Consider the following 17,899-nt stretch of genomic DNA (forward strand, 5'->3'; position numbering starts at 1 on the left):
CCTGGTCCTGATGAAAGCAAAGACGCAATAGTCCAACTTTGCTGAAACATGTCGACCTGACTTCACCTCAGACGGTCTACCTAACTTGACTGCCTCAGGATATACCTTTTAATCTTGGTATTGAGAGCATCCACTGAATAAAGGTCGTCCGTGCTCTCTAAACCAATTTTAATACACATCCCCTTTTTTGGTTTCTTTTCTTCACTCACAGTTATTTGCACTGCACACCCCAGTCCCATTATTTCTCTCCACTCATCAAGATCGAATGGTAGACCACACTGTAATTGGAACAACAAAGGGGACCTCCTAACCACCAGGTCTTCCTTTGATTGTAATACAAACTTTCTCAGACGGGTGGTCCGGATAAATCCCAAATGATGAAGGGCGAATCCGAGTGGTGACTGATGGGTATTTTCCTCATCCACTAGAGAGGCTTTGTGTTCATCATGTTGACCTCCAGTTAAGGAAGGGGCTGTGGTCTGTTGGGTAGGTATCCTATACCCTTGAACTCTTTCCTTCACTCTAGACCCTTTGATACCTGTTGTTATTATCAGACTCTTTGGGGACTGTACTCAGAGCTAGGTCTATAAATTTCCCCTAGGTCCTCTCCCACCGTAGTGTTATTTGTTGTCACCTCATTCCACCTACTTCTCTGTACCAGAAGCAACTTGAGGAGATTCAGTTTGCAGAGCTGCACTTTATAAGTGTATTAAGTCCCTCACATATTCTAATCCCTTCTTCAGGGCCACACGGTCAACCTCGAAGGTTACCAAAAGAGATGGTCTTGCCAGTCAATCAACGTCTCAGTCTTTAACAGCAAGCATATATGTTGAAATATATTACCGGCATGCATTATGTTTACTGTCTATCCAGGGGAATAGCTTGATCAGTAAAATTCGGGGGATGTGAGCTTCAGGTTTTCCAACAATCATGCTGGCATATCGTGGTAAAATACATTATTAGAGAAGCAATGTATAAGGGGTGGTGGAAAGGGAGTGGAGTGCACATTGTAAGGTAAACTTAAAACACACTATTTTCTAAAATGATCAGCATTTTTAAGACTTTCAAAACAGAGACAGAGTGTGAGACAGTGTGTGTGTTTTCTGCATGTGTATGCAAAAACCCCCAGCTGAATTCTGACAGTTTCCTCACCATACCCAACTGAAAATACCTGTGCCTAACTATTTACCAGAGAATAGATCTATTAGGGGGTGTAACTCCCCCGAAGCTACGCCCTGTGTTTAGAATACTGCCAGTTTCATAAGGCTTACATTTCCCTTTCAAAACGTTCCTACAAGGAATTTAATAAGTAGAAATGTAGTGCAAACTGCAATGTATTGAATTCTCCCAAGGGAAATAGCTGATTATATGCATCTATCGGCTCTGGAGTCCAAATTTACAATGGGCTTTAAAACCATCTGTGGCATGTCCCACTAAACATCTTTGAGGCGAGTCTTACGTGCACAGCGAGTGTTATACTTCAGGCGGTGGCTCTGAAATTAACCTGCCGATATCAATATAAATACACAAGCCTTCCCCTGTGACAGAATTTCGGCAGGACACGCTTCACTCTCACTACTTATGAGTGCAATTGCCGCGCTTCCCGCTAGGAGGTAGTGATGCACTGAGTGAGCTGCAAAATCCTGCATGGGCCCCTATCGGCTGGATGACCGCACTGCGCACCAGAGTCTACAGGGGTAGGCGACCACATAGGAGCGGTGGAAATGCTACTGCGGCTGCTCTGCAAAGCAACAGTTAAACTTAACCTGGTTCAAGCCACCAAATCCAAGGTCTGGAAAAGGGACCTGAAGAAACTCAACCCAAACTCTTTACCTTCCCACAGCTCGAATCTCCTCCTTCCCCCTACCGGCGCTCTCGACGTTCAATCTTTGACCGGCCACTACCTCAACTCTAGAGACCACAATAATCAATGAGGCTGCCTCCTTGCAATTGAAAAGAGTCTCCACTAAGAACTCCAACCCATGGTACGATGGTAGACTCAACGAAGATAGACGGGCCATGCGAATTGCAGAGCGTACCTGGAGATCAGCCCCTTCAGCACTGCACCTTCACTGAAGAAAAAGAGAAACGCCTACTTCAGGAAAATCAAGCGCACAAAATCAGATTTCTTCAGCCTCCAGCTCGACCAAGCAAACAACCGGCCAAGAAAATTGTTTGAACTAATCAAAACACAATCCAAGGAACAACCACAACAATCACATAGCACAATATGCGATATACCATCCTGTGAAGACTTCTCTGCTTTCTTTAATCTAAAGACTGATAACATAAGGAGCGATCTCCGCAATGACGTAAGCCTTTACTCCCAACCCCCACAGCATAACACCCACTGAACCAAAAAACAATGCTGCATGGTCATCCTTTGACATCTACTCAGAAGAAACAATTGTCAAACTGCTCAGCACATTGAAACCTTCTAATCACCTCACAGAACCCCTTCCTGCCAACGCTGTAAAGGACTTCATCCCATTACTCCTCCCACTCTGGACCAAAATTATTAACAGTTCACTTCAACAAGGACTCATCCCGACTCCCTCAAAGTTGGACAAGTCACACCTATACTCAAAAAACCAACAGCTGACCCTACTAACCTAAACAATTACCGTCCCATTACCAATATTTCCACCCTTGCCAAATTGTTGGAAAAATGCGTACAACTCCTATTGACAAAACACATTGAACAGCTTGAACTCCTCAACCCTCATCAATCAGGCTTCCGAGCAGGGCACAGTACTGAAACTGCTATGAAACACATAATTTATGACGCACTCCAAATCCTAGATCAAAACGATACATGCCTCCTCATCCTTCTTGATCTCTCCTCAGCATTTGACACAGTAAAACACGAGAACTTACTCGAGCTGTTAAACACCAGAATGGGTCTATCTGGGACTGTTCTCAAGTGGTTCACCTCCTTTCTGCATAACCGGTCTCAGAAATTCAAGAGCAACAACTTGATGTCCCCACCAGTGCCTGTAACATTAGGCGTCCCACAAGGATCTTCCCTATCCCCTACATTGTTCAACCTGGCCATGAAACCTCTCACCACCTTGTTACAAGCATCTAATGTGCACTTTCACATGTACGCCGATGACACCCAACTATATCTCAAATTACAATCCCCCAAAGACATCCAACTTCTGAACTCAACGCTCAGAAACACCCAATCATGGCTTGCCGATAATCACCTCAAACTCAATGCTCTGAAAACTGAGTTCCTTCTGATCTCACCCTCGCGAAAATCTCCACCACTCAAACTTGGCTTAAGCACCTATCTGCACTCAATGTCCAACCTACCATCGTGGACTCAGCGAAATCTTTAGGCATAACACTTGACGCCAATCTCAACATGCAACAGCACATCAGCAAGGCAACTAAGGGAGCTAATTTCCAAATCAATACCCTGAGGAAACTTAAACCCTTCCTCCCAGCCAAGGACTTCCAAACTGCAGTACAAGCCCTAGTCATTCCTTGCTTAGACTACGGTATCGTCGCCCTCTCCGAACTCCCCCTATCTACAACTGCACCCCTGAGAGCCTCTTTATACGATGCAGCGAGACTCATCACTGGATCAAAATAACACTCGCATATTTCCCCTGACCTAAAATCCTTGAACTGTCTACCTTTTGAAGCCAGAATACATCTGAAAATTGCCTGCATGACACACAGAGCTGTACACCAAAACTCACACGGCTACCTCACTCAGAAGCTGACAATATCTGGTGGCTCAAGAACCACTTGAAATATGAAGAATCATCTTCTGAAACCTCGTAGATTCTGGAAGGAAAAAACATATAAACGCTCCTTTTCAGGAATGGCGCCCAGGATTTGGAATTCACTCCCTCCAGAAACCAGGCTTATCTCCTCCACTACATTTTTAAAGAAAGAAGTAAAAGCTATCCTCATGACTAAATTCACCTGAACTTTTACTTTGGAACTATTTGAGACTCTGCACCTATTTGTACTATTCGTTTTTCTGATTGTCGATTTGTATCATTGGTTTTAGCTGATTGACTATGCTCCCCCATGTACCTACCCTATTTTGCTACCCACCTATTACCCACTGTTAATCACTCTCTTGTTTTCTTACCCCCTGTTTTTGTAAAGTGCTCTGATATCTGCAAAGATCTTGTTCGCGCTATATAAAACTTTCAAAATAAATAAATAAAATAAATTAAATGCCCCTAATGGTCAATATGGTTGTACTTGATGGAAATGCAGCATTAACATGTTAATGTTAATGGCAAGAAGGGCCATGTGCTTGAATGAAATCCATAACAGCAGAGCTTTGCTCGTAAGGATGGTTTTAATCATTGATCAGTTAAGGGTGTTGTGTTGCAGGCAACCTCGAACAACGAACGGCTTATGAGTATGGAGTATGATGGATGTGATTTCGAATCTATCCCTGTAGGCAGATCTCAATAACTTCTTCGGATTGTCTCCGAGTGAAATCCTCACACCAACCTGGGGGTATCTCAGATGAGTACCAAAGAAATTCAAACGTCCCTGACAAATCCGGTAGTTCTGGGAGGTTAGACCATGTGCCTGGAATACTGAAATCTGAGACAGCATCACAAAGTAGAGAGGATCTGCTGAGCAGCGGGCACTGTTAAAACTTGCTCTTGCAATGAGTTGTGCTACTTCTTAAACTTATTTCCAATATTTGAAGTGTTTCAGAGAAAGCCATAAAATCAACAATAAGAACTTCTATCCTAGAGGTTCTGGACGTTTTCAGTCCATTTCGATAACAATATAGAGCACTGCCTCGCAAAATACCAATCAAGGATGTGTATAGATATGTACGGAAGAGTGTTATTTGTATGGTACAACCCCAAACAAAAGGCACCGGCACATTCTACAGTGTCATGGGCAAATATACAGCCAACAAGTGATTGAAAAGGTCGCTTTTTTTAGAGAAAAGTCACTGTTACTCAAACATGATGTGAACTCTTTAAAGAGGTGCATCTTCAACGCTTTCCTAAATTTTAGCGTTGGAGCAATCTTGTTTGATACAGGATTGTTTTTCTAGATGCAATACTAAAATATATTGCTAGTTTTAACACCTTAGCTTAGTCGAACGTTCAGCACCCAGCGCTGAACGTTCGAATAACGAGCGCTGGCCCGTCAGGCAACGGTCGTGCGCAGCACTGGGGAGGTAGTGTTGCCGTCTGCCGACGGCAGCGCTTAAGGGGTTAAAGATGTAAACGAGAAGAAGGGGTGCAGAAACTATTGCATCAGGATCGGAGTAATTGGGCATCTCGTCAGGCCCTGGATGAGAAGTGATGGGGCTGGGAGGATACCTTTAACAGGAGCCAGTATGGAGTCTGGGAGGCCATGAAGAAAGGCATCAACAATCTTTGTTTTGCTGTGCCTACATCCAGTCTGGTATCCAGTAGGTCTCTCATGCCCACGTTGCTTCATGAAAACCAGGCAATTCATTTTACAATGATAGGTTTGCCAGTAAATAAAATATTTTTCTTTTGATTTTCCAACATGTCAAACATGTCTCTTTTATTACACTTGATTTTTTAGGTCTTGCCTACGCAGTGGGCATGCATTGCATTGGAGACCTTTAGCCGTCGTGCAGCTCTTTTTCCAAGCACATACTTGTGCTTGTGGCGGCATACGCCTTGCGGGAGTGGGCAGTGGAGCGCCACAAGCGCGAGTATGTGCTTGGAAAAAGAGAAGACTGCTCTCCCAAACATGTGCGCACGCACTGCACACCTTTATTTTTAATAGTATTTTTTTACTTTTAGAGCGAGGCGCGCGTGCTACTTTTAAATGGTTGCTTTGCACTCTTAAATACTTCCCCCATCAGAGTGTAGACTGCCAGAACACAAAATTATCCACTTGTCCGAGCTCTGCAGGAACTGGTGAACGGCGCGCAGCGGGTGGCAGGACTATGGAGCAGTGTGTGGTAACTGTACTTTAAAACGGTGGCACACATAGCTGCTTCCGCCTTCCCACACAAATACAGCATTTCTCTTAAATAGAACCCGTGCCCGTAATTCAGTGCATTTCTTTTGCTTGGGCAAACTCTTTTTTTGTTGTTTCCTGCAAGCGTCCAAGGAAAGAAATACTTTGGGTTTATATCAAGTGGGGTTCATCTCCGTAATTAGCTGCGATTTCAAGCGCCATTGTTTCCCTTCACTACAGTCAGTACTGTCACCCTTTATTTCCCTGGTCTTTGTAATGCTCAAGGCCTTACACTTTCTGTTGTCACCTGTGTCCCGTTGCCCTACTAGGGAAGCAGAGCAGTTGCGTAGGAACTACTGTCCTGCCAATTGCATGTTAGACAAATAAAACCCCGAGGGTCAAATACTGTGTCAACGACATTCACTTAGTTTAAGCAAAATTGCATTTTAACTCTAACAGACAGTTTTATATAAAAAAAGCTGTATGAAAAATGTAATAATGAATCTCGGAATTTACAGAATTTTTAAGTAAGATAAATCATTATTTAAGAAAGGTGAGCATGGCTTCTTTAGGCAAAATCCCCTATCGCTAGTTATGATTCAGATCACATTCAATTGTACTTTTTGGTAGGTCTCACTAAGCACTACCACCCTCATCATGCAGATCACAAAGTGGAATTTCTGTGGATAGATCATTGGTTTACTGCTTTTAACAGAGATATCCTTTTATTACTTGCAATTCTTAAGCTGTAACCCTCACAATATAGCACAGGGAGCTATAAACCGGCACCATCTGCGACGTGTGGCTTTGGAACCTTATTATTTTTTCTAGAAATCGTCAACAATTCATGCACAGCAGGACCTCAATAGTGTCAACAACTGTTGCTTGATCTGGAAGCATCTTCAAAGACCTGGCAGTGGGAGCAGTGTCTGGACGTTGTATTGAAAGCAGTAACTGCTTGGGTAAGGAGTCTAGTCATGAAGACATGGAGCTTTCATTTGCCCTGTGGGTGTGGTAAGGACCTTTGTTTACGTTCAATGATGCACAACTCTCAGACTGTTCACTCCATTTACACATACTTTGCACAGTGATGCTTAGCAGTCTGTTCCTTGCTAGGCTAGTACTTTCTAAATTCTCCCAAACCTGCCTGCAGCTCGTTAAAAATATAGTTTCAAATTCAGCCATGCTAAATCGCTGCTCCAGAAAATTCATGGGCTCGCAATCATGGCTAGAGTCCCTTTCAAAAGCCTTTTTGGCAATGTGATAGATTCCTGAATCAATGCTTGCAGTTTTGCTCACTGGGCCATACGCTAACCTCTAATTGATTGCCTTAATTAAGCTTGGAGGCAAGAGTTTCTTGGCCCATGGTGTGCCACTCCCTGCGAGTAAATGCCAGCCACTTGGATGGATCTCACAAACCTCAGCAAAGGCAGTTTACATCTGAGTTTGTGTAAGGTAAGTGTTTTATTACTGCTTATTCACCAAATGTTAATGTGTTAGGTTCCTTTTTTTGTTAAAGAAATATTGCAGCAGTAGCCTAAATAATAAAATTAAATCCACAAAGCAAGAAGAGGATGCCACACCACAGGCTATTACGAAGTGTCCCTGTGGAGGATAAAAGGGACCCCTGTTGGTCACAAGGTACTGCACCCTTACTTATGCGACTGCTAGGATATTTGTTAACCAAAAATAAAACCTAATAAACATTATTATTTGCAACGCCATTAGCTCATACCTTCAGTAATGCGAGTCCTTTGCATTGCAAAAGCAAGCATTGGCATAGCCAATAGGTCTAGCTTTTGGGACCTTTTAAGTATTTAGTTATGCGGCACAATATCCTTGGTGCAACAACATCAACTGTTGCATGGCTAAACACTTACAAGGTCTCAAAGGCGAGATCTATTGGGTATGCCAATGCTTGTTTTAAACCATAAGGATGTGATGTTAAGAACATTCATTGCCAAAAATCGGGGTTGCCAAACCTTTCTAATGACCAAATTCTATTTAAAACCTGGTTGGTTGTAGGGGCTGATATACATAAATGTCAATGCCACAACATACAATTACACGGACACGCACCCAGATTTATCACAAAGTAATGATAAGAGAAAACATTGAGCATAAAGAGATATTGTCAGCTCCGTGGCCTCGAAGAACGCTTTTGAATTTAATACCTACCATCTAAAATCGAAAGATAAAAATGAAAGATCATCATTGATGTGAATAGCAGATAAAATTATTTTTACACAAAGAGACAGGTGTAATGGAACAGAAACTTACTTCTCGATGGGCAGGACATGGGGACCTGAGATGGAGTAGCGATACAGAAACGTCAGAAATTTCTTAAAGGCGTCAAAGAAGGGCCAGTGGGAGAGGAGGCAGATGCACTTATTTGCATGAACCGTTTTGGAGGCTTCAGTATTGCCACTCCCGGAACTCAAACCCAACTGGGTACGCTGCTTGGGGGTGAGATGTTCTTCACCATATGGCTCATAGAACTGGATAGCAGCCCCATACACCTGGAAAGAACACAGCTTTAGATACTAGAGGCTGCCAGAGAAGAAGTTAGAGTGATTTGTTTCTTCTGCAAATTTAGGCAAAAGTGTCTTTCTATTTTTTTGCTCGCTGTATTATTGTTTGGTAGAAACTACTTCATAAGCCTAAAAATGTTAAAGCACAAAGACAAAACCAATGTGGGGCAACACGCCTATGATTTTTGACCATTTAAGAAGGATCCCATTTCTCTGGAGCATAAAATAACTTTAATATGCACATTTAAAATCAGGACATTCTTCTGGCATGTTGCTTGAAATTTCTGAAGCAATATCGTAACTTCAACTGACTACTCAGTTTTCACTCATTGTCAAATCTAACACTCCTAAGGATAGCTTGATCTGTGAGAGATACTGAATTCTATCTTACAATTCAGTTATTTCAAACTTTATATTTCAGGACTTCAGTTTTACCAGGTTAAATACGCTACTAGACCTGTTTGGTAAATCAAGTATTCCATTTGTAGCCAAACAGGTTTTACAGCATCCCAGCTCTGTCATCACTCACTCACCTAGCTCATTATTCAAAGAATGCAGTGGGAGTGAGAAATGATATGGAGGAGGAATGATGGTATTTATCTTAAAGTATATCGCGTATGTATATGGATCTTTGTAATGACACACCAGCTGTAATGTAAAACACAGCCAGCTATTGGTACAGTGAGTATTGAAGACATCCTCTGTGGGTGTAAATAGAGCCAACACGTGTTTCGTCACATTGACTTCAAAAGGCATGGAAGGTAGAGGTTGCTCCGTGAAACAAGCAGATCGTGATAGGTAGTTACATGGGATATGCTTCACGTTCTGACTAGTGAGGAAGAGCAGGCGTAGTGTGTGTTGTCCCTACAGTCATAGACCGAAAATCCCTGATAGTACAGTATTGTAATGTGAAAAATCTCCATAACTGAGGTGTCTCCAGCACAGTATTTTGCTTACTCATCACCCTTCCTCATGAGTTACAATACCTGCATATATATGTTACAGCCTTGAAAAAGTAATGTGGCAAAAACATGTCAGCTGAATCTACACTCACCACGGATGCATTTGATACTCACAGTATCAATATCTGGCTGTGTTTTCTAATATGCTGATGTTGTCATTCTAAGGCCCAGAGTGGGTAAGCTGGGGTAGCTTATTCGCTGGGTGTCACCTCTTCTCCTTTAGAAATGCCTGACCTATCAGCTTTTCTACAATAATAAAGGGTTACCTTTTCTGCAGAAGCACCGGTTAATACGAAGGTGGAGAAGACAGGCAGCGGATATTTACTATTGGATGCCCAGCATTCAATGGTTGCTCCCATGGGCAGGCAAAAGAGGGGCACTGACTCGGGCAGCGGGAAGGACTCGTAATCTTCTTCAGGATAACGGCATATCAAGCCTAGGAGAGCAGGACAACAAAAAGGCTATTATAGACGTTAACGTTGAAACCCATATTTCAAACTGCTTTTAAACGATTACGGAAGAATCTATTCGGGGTTAAAGTAACCGGCTGCATTTTTAATTTTTAAATCACTGATCACTTGGCTACTTACCCTACATCTTCTTCAAGACAGTCCTTATATTGTGACATGGAAGAGAGGTATTGCATGTAACGTCCCAGCACAACTTAAAGTTCACACTTGGAAATCAAAGGAATGATGGCTAATTGACAAGCAGACATCAAAGATGTAAGAACAATTATTACTAAAATATGTAATCGTTCATCAATTTATTTTTTAATCATTTGATCATTATTTAACAATGGGATTTTTAATGATTATGCTATTAGTACTTGAGGCTTAGTGAGCCTTGTTATTATCCAGTAATGCAGCAAAAATCGCCACATAATAACACACTTAGATCCCTTAAATTCCCTTCCCAGTCAGCCAAATAAGTCAACTTACTTACTTTTGCTGATATTTGCACATTAACTCTTCCCAGGGTATTCTGTTCTTCCAAGAGAACTAAACTCAATCGACGGGCGAACAAATGGTAGAAAATCAGACTCTAAAAGCTGTTTTTAGGGCGCGGCCAAGATGTAAGAGGTACCCTGCACTCCTCCGTCTGCTGCTGAAACAATCACACTGGCCGGACAGAACAAGGCTAGGAACACCACAAGGTGCGTGTGACTTAGTTGAAAGTCTACAGTTGAGCTCCCGAACAATAAGAGTCCTGCAGTCTGGCATAGCAGAGCAAGCCGTGACCGCACTTCAGCAGCACAACATCCAAGATGGCGGACGCAATGCAGTGCACTGAGAAAGCCCCGCAAGGCAGTGCGGACTGGGAGTGCTTCCCAGGGCAGTTCTGAAGAGCAGATGCTCATGGGACTTTAGTGGCTGGCTGGGATGCGGTGCCCTACTATATAATGAGCCAAGTGGGTGAAGCAATGAGCTGCACCCTTCTATAGCCCCTGGATTCACACAGAATATGTCTTCCCCTGGGGGGGGGGGGCACACGGCAGTGTGTGATGATGGAGCGGAGCACATGGTGGATGGTGTGCCAGCAAGGGTGCCTGCCCCCAGAATCAGCCCACGTAGGAAGTGATCCCAGGACCATATGGACTGCAGCACCCCGAGTGTCATTGGCTTGGAAGGCATGTAATCAGTCATGGGCTTCAGTGCCTCCTAACTGGACGGCCATTTGTACGTAACTCATGAGGCCTATACCCATGTGAGGCTATTGCATCATGCCATATACGCACTGGGAAGGTTCCTTAGATCAACTCTGCCAGGCCGGGTTTCTAGTACAGGCATCAAAAAGCAGCAATCAGAGGGTCCTGAAGGGCACAAGGGACACTCATGGCATGCTTCCCAAAAAATCAGTGATGACTATGTCCAAGGGCAAGAAGGTTCATACCCTGAGAGATCTGCTGACACGCTCTGCAAACACGACAACCAAGAAACACCCGACAACGCAGAAGGCTTTCTCCAGAGAGGAACAAGGAGATGACACCGCACCCCTGACCAGAACATTAGGGGGTCCTTCTTGAGTCCCTCCACTAAGACCGTCAAAAGTAAAAAGCATGACCTCTTTCATAATATGCGAGAAGTGAAGCAAGATCTGTTGAAGATAGAAGATAAGGTGTTCATGCTGGAGGACAATGAAACAGCACTAGGCGAGTATAAAGAACATCTCCAGCAGGAAGCACTATGCCTTCAGGAACAACAGGCAGCCCTCCAAGTGCATATTGAAGTCTCTAAGAAAACCGCTCACGCAGGAACAATATCTGAATAAGAGAGTGCCACAGGCAGCGGAAGGAACAGACATTGCCGTCTTCATGAAGGCCCTATTCAGTCAAATCCTGGCACCAGACACAGAAAGCAACACTCAGATTGAAAGATTCCACAGAGTGGGTCGCACTGGAGAGAAAAATAGGCAACTGCCATATAGCTGATAATGTGTCCACGACTCTGAGCTCAAGGAGACTATACTCTGGGGGCCCAGAGTGTTCAACCCCTCATTTCAAGACCTCTCCATGCAGTCTCCAGAGACACTGTTTTCAAGCCTGTCACTAAGCACTTCAAAATTGAAGACACATTCTATAGTTGAGGCCACCCATTCCGCATTATATTCCACTCGGAAAATAAACTGCACCAGATTAAGAAACTAGCTGATGCTCAATGGGTCCTCGCCATCCAGGAGATGCCCCAGGAGCATCACCAAAAAGATCCTGTGGGGCCACTGCTGGGCACACCAATGGACGGCAGCAGGTCTCTGAGATCTCCAAAGGGCCTGCGTCCTGACACTGACACAATGGCACAAGAAAGATAGGCGGTCTTGGACAAACTTATTGAAGAGGCAGGCCCCAAGAACATAGAATGACCACCACAACACTCCTGACACTGCAAAAGATGGACTGGACCACAGACCAAAATTCCTTTGCCCCATTCTGAAAAGATTGGGGGGTTGAGAGTGGAAGCAGGGAAATTTTCCTGATCAGAGAACAATGACCATTAGCGTGGCCACTGACCGGGCTCATACCATTGGACTCATTGTTTGGTTTACATTGGTGCATGGACCCTACGTTTGTTATGGCTTGGGGAGGTTTTTGAGTTTACACTCTCACTACATTGACGGGATTGCCCTCACTATACACTTTCACAACTGTGTCCCCTAATATAACTATAGAGGTGAAAATAATTAGCCTCAGCATGCAAGACTTAAACAACCTGTTAGGAGGGCAGCGGTGCTCTCCTTTTTACAACACAACGGGAGAGATGTTTGCCTTCTATGGGAGATGCACCTCTTAACAGGACTGGGACAGACTGAAATTGCATCACTTTCCATAGCAATACCTATCCACCAGACCAACAAAAAAAGAGGCAGTGGCAATCCTTCTTCCCCAGAAGTTTCACAGAGAGGTGATTCGCAACATTGCCAAAATAAAGGGAAGAGCACTGGCTTATCGCATACAGGTGGGAGGGCAACCACTCACCATTTCAACTTTTTACCAATGAGGACCAGGAGCAATTCCTACGGGTGTTGTCCTTTGGGCCTTTGGTCCCCAAATCCCACAGTCCTAATAAGGGCTAACCTCAATCTGGTGCTGAACCATGCCATAGACAGGCTGGGCCAGAGCTATGGACAGACCCGGAGGCGTGGGGAAGGGGGCGGATAAGAGGATCTATCAAGGGGGTTTGGCATGGCTGTGGGAGGGTGGATTGGTGGACCTGCCAAGGCTTGCACACACGGATCTTAGAGATTACATATACTACTCAACTGCCCACAAAACATATGCACGCTTTATTTTCTGGGTACCTCAGTGCTACAAGACTTAGTCCTTGAGGTATGTATAGAACACATGTCACTCACTGTCAGACCACGCCCCACTAGCTATTTCCCTCAGAGTGGAGGGAATTTGGCGAGTCCTTGGGTAATTAAGACTGCAAGATGGTATTATGCAAAAAATGGACAATGTCCTAGTGATCTTTAATATTATTGCTAACTTCATGCACAAAAACCACATTGGGGATGTCAGGTGAGACTAGATAGCCATCTCTGCCACTGAAAAAAAGATTCAATGGGGAAAATGTGTAGAGATGGAGGGTCAGGTGGAAGAACTCAAGACTTTCCACAAACGCACTGGGGAACCGAGAATTTGGCAAAAGTTAGTAGTGATGCAAGCCCAACTTAAAGTGACTGGACTTATATAGGGCAGATTTACAACACAAATTCTACATAGGGGGAGACAAACTATCAGCAAACAAGCTGCATGCTAAAGAGAATAGAAACAGAGTAGGCGTCATTCTCTAAGCAGGTTGGAAGGAGGACGCCGAAGATAAACATATAGCTGCAGCTTTTATTGATTTTTACCACAATTTACTCCACCCAGGATCTGCACGACAATGGTATCAATACCTATTTGCATCACGCCCAGGTGACTAGACTAACCACACAGCATGCTAATAAACGAGAAACCCATACGAATCGACATGGTGATAGCAACCACAGCACTGTGAAACCCTTTAAATCCCCTGGGCAGATAGCTTCACGTATAACAAAACATTCTGTCAACCACTCCAAACCCAGGAAAGATAACTTTGTGGAGCTCATACAGGTCTCAATAGCGACACAAAGCACTTCATCAGTATTCTTGCTGCAAGACTGAACCTCACTCATGCCCACACTGGTAGACCCACACATTACCGGGTTTATGCCACAATAGAAGATGTAGGGATAATATCAAATGAATATTACATAGTGTGACTAAAGTTCAGCGGGCCCAGTGGGAGGTGATGCTACTTGCTATTGACACTGAAAAAGCGTTAGGTAGGGTTCAGTAAGCTTCAGTGGTCTTAGAGATCTTTATTGGCTACCCATTAAACAAAGCATTATCTTCAAATCACTCTGTATTGTTTTCAAAGCTCTTCAAAATAGTGGTCCAAAACTATTGCAGGCTAGCCTGAGGAAATACACCCCAGGAAGGTTGCTACTTTCGGCCACACTTAATTTTGTACAAGAACAGAGATTTTGCAAAGAGCGTCAAGGAGGACATTGCTTTACTGTTAAAGCTGCACAGTTATGGAATAGGTTGCATCCCAAGTAATATCTCAGACTGACCCCCTTAAGTTCAGGAAGGCCCTTAAAACTTGGCTCTTTCCCAACTAACACTGGGAGGACACTTGTACTTCCGCTACTGTATCCTTTCCCCTATCTCTGCCTTTCTTGATGATTTGAGCAACATTAATGCCAGGATACCATTCTGGTCACAGTGCGCTCTATAAATTACCAATACAAATACAAATTTGGGGATAGGTTCTTCTGGTAGATTCTCTGTGGGTACATTTCCCCCACAGCAGCGGTATGGGTGAAAAGAGTTGAGTCAGGTTTCTATTCCATTACAAAGAGGGACTTGAAAGGGGTGCCCACTTCTTTCATTATTTGTCCATGGCCCAGCGTGTCCAAAACGTCCTGTTGGTTACTGAGGTATGTTTTGCTGGGGACACTCACGCTATCAGCTTCTATGCAGATGACCAGATAGTGGTACTTACCTCCCTGCCCGCTTTAACGAATTAGCACCAAGACTTTGGGAAGGTCTCTGGCTTTAAAGTTAACCTAAACAAATCACAGGCTCTTAAACTCACTGTTCCCCAGACCAACTAATCCCAATTGACTGCCCAAAACCCGATAGCCTGGGCCGCCACATCTACCTCATATTTGGATATACAGATTGCTCAAACTGACATGTGAAATCTGTCTTAAATCACTGGCGTTAGTATCACATTTGCAGGCCACATTGCCGCCCTAAAAATCACCATTCTCCCCAGGGGTTTATTCCTATTCCAGGCCTTCCCACTGACCCCTCAACCCAATACCCTGAAAATAATGAAGCTTGAAATTAACCACTTCGTGTGGGGCAGGAAAAGGCTGTGAACGTGTCATACCCTTTTATATAAATCTGGGGTGGGGTGGGGGCAATGTAAGCCTAATAATACTCAACTCAATACTGTCAGGCAGTAAAGTTGCGCTATATAATAGAAAAGAGCAGCACTGAAACGGAGAAACACTGGTGCTTCATGGACCAGGAAGTAGAGGGCACACATGTGGGTGGTTCCATGGCTTCCTCAGATACATAGGGCCTGGGGCCTTTACCTATCTACTAATATAGGAAACATGTTAGCGTTTTGGGACAAAGTGGCACTGCATAGAAACAGGATGCCATATCCGTTCCTGATGATGTTGATTCTGGACAACCCCGATTTTACCCCAGGTCTCCAATCGAATAGCTTTCTCCCCAGGCAACAGGTGGGCTTTAAAGAATTGTGCAACTGAAACCATTCCATTTGAAATATTAAAATCAAACCAGCAGCTCCCAGAAACTGAACACCTACACTGTCTCCAGATCATGAACTGAGTCACGTACCCCTCCATCAGACCACACAGAGAGCGATTACTTCCTTTGAGAAATCACTCTTTCGAAAGGAGGACAGACGTATAATAAGCGTACTCTATGCACTCCTAGCCGAGACCCCTCATGGGAGAGAAATGCAAGGCAGAAAAGATAGGAGGCAAAATGAAGGTGGTCCCTTTCACACAAAGAATGGGAGGACGTCTACTATTGCGCAGGACTCATGACAATGCTTATAGTGTAGAAACAGCTACCAAGATCGCTACATACTGATGCATGACCTCAGAGCGCATGCACAAAGGGAACCCCATCACAGCGAGCACTACTGGCATGGACCTGATGCAACAGGAACACTGCTACACCTCCTATGGCACTGGCCAAAGCAAACTCAATATTGGTAGATGATCCTAGACGATATGAACAACTTCCTGGGAGCCCAGATTCATTGATTTCCTGCATGTGATTTACTAGGGTTACCCAACCCGTCCCTGAAAAGCCGACAAATCACTTTAGCTCTGAATGCGGCACAACAGGCCTTTTTAGGTCTCGTAGAGAGACCTATTGCAGTCAAACCAGAAAGCTGAGGATTTGTAGAAGTGCACGTGCTCGTGAACGCGCTTCTATCCCCCTGCCTTGCTCTTCAAAGGCTCCCCTTACCATTTGCTTGCTCCTGCCTCCCCGCCCACTGCTTCACACTTCAAGGCCGTCAGGCCGTGACTCGCATTGCTGCCCAGCCCCCCTCCCAGCGCTGCCTTATTCTGTTTGAAGCACTCCGTTAAAGTGCGTGTTTTCGAGTTTTCTCCAACATGTGCATTTCACACTCCATGTTGCGGTGTGTTGTCAGTTTCCCCCGCCCTCTTCCCTCGTGTGCTTTTGTTTGTGCTTCTGCCCATTGCTTCCCCCACCCACGCCCTCTGTGTTCCTTTCCCCAGGCTTGTGTTGGTTTCGCTCTTGTCCTCCCCTATTGCTTTTGTGTCACCTCCATCTCTCACCCCTGTTGCCTTTGAGTCCCCTCCCTTGTTGTTTCGCTGTTTCTCTCTGCTGTCCTCCGTTTGTTTTCTCTGTTCCCCACCATCCCTGTGTAGCTAACGCTCCCCCACCCGCCTTGTTAAGGCTCGTTGCAGGATTAAGTTTACCAAAACAAAAAGCCCCCAGATTAAATACTGTGTAGACGAATAGTTAATTATTCAGATGGTAAAGTTGTTTTCCAGGCAAAATGGCTCGCTTTCGAAATTTCCCAAAATATGTCCACCTCTTTGAAGATTACAAATTGGGCTTCTGGTATTCGAAAGCAGAGGGAAGCCAGCTGAACGGCTTTTGTGGACAACATCAAAGCCACTTACACGCCACTCTTCCATAAACAGAACCCAGGCTCGCATCTGTGTTTGCAAACAAGATAGCGGGTTCAAGGGGCCTTTAAAATTCAACACAGACTAGGATATGGCATCCTAAACAGCGCCCAACTGCTTAAAAAAAAAACACAACATCGCCGGAGCTATGTAAAAGAAAAGTACTACACACAGTGACGGCATTAATACTTCGGGCGGGTAGAAAGAGGCTCGGCCGGCCATGATTACTGCGGGCCACATGCGTGAAGTATGTGAAACTCATTAACTGAAGAAGGTGACAAGTGCCTGCAGAATCTTTTTAACACCTCCAACAGGGAGCGATTTGTAAACTTCACTGTGAGTCTTTTTGTTTCACATTAGCATCCCACAGATTAATTTAAAGAAACGGGTAAAGGCTCCGATTCTAATAAATCTTTTTAGCAAGCAATAACATTTAATAATCTGTAGATATTTGCATTTAACGATTATATGCACTTAAGTTATCAAACACAATTTAAAACACTAGATGACCAAAAATTATATTTTAAACAAAAAGTGTGCGTTTATTTTGCAGACAGCCGGGACACGTTAAGCAGACATTGTAAAAAAAAACAAGTCAGCACGAGGTACCCAGTGCTTTAGCGCATTCTAGGGCGGAGTAATGGGGACGCAGTGTCTCTTTTGGCAATTAACTTATAACTCTTTGTTCCAATGGCCTCAAACATGCACTGTTACAAAATCTCCCCTCAAAGTTAC

General features: G+C 44.1%; 1 protein-coding gene across 3 annotated transcripts in view; it reads right to left on the reverse strand.

Moving 5' to 3' along the window:
• The window catches only part of DENND4A (DENN domain containing 4A), a 598,128-nt gene that overhangs the window by 234,164 nt on the left and 346,065 nt on the right, over positions 1-17,899 (reverse strand). For all 3 annotated transcript variants that reach the window (XM_086957985.1, XM_086957984.1, XM_086957983.1), the window contains exons 7-8: positions 9,697-9,866; positions 8,218-8,456 (exon numbers count right to left, since the gene is read on the reverse strand). In XM_086957985.1, the coding sequence (XP_086814111.1) occupies positions 8,218-8,456; positions 9,697-9,866 (409 nt within the window). The remainder of the gene's footprint in view (positions 1-8,217; positions 8,457-9,696; positions 9,867-17,899) is intronic.

The sequence above is a fragment of the Lissotriton vulgaris genome, chromosome 2_1 (assembly GCF_964263255.1).
Source record: "Lissotriton vulgaris chromosome 2_1, aLisVul1.2, whole genome shotgun sequence".
In the NCBI taxonomy this organism is placed as follows: domain Eukaryota; kingdom Metazoa; phylum Chordata; class Amphibia; order Caudata; family Salamandridae; genus Lissotriton; species Lissotriton vulgaris.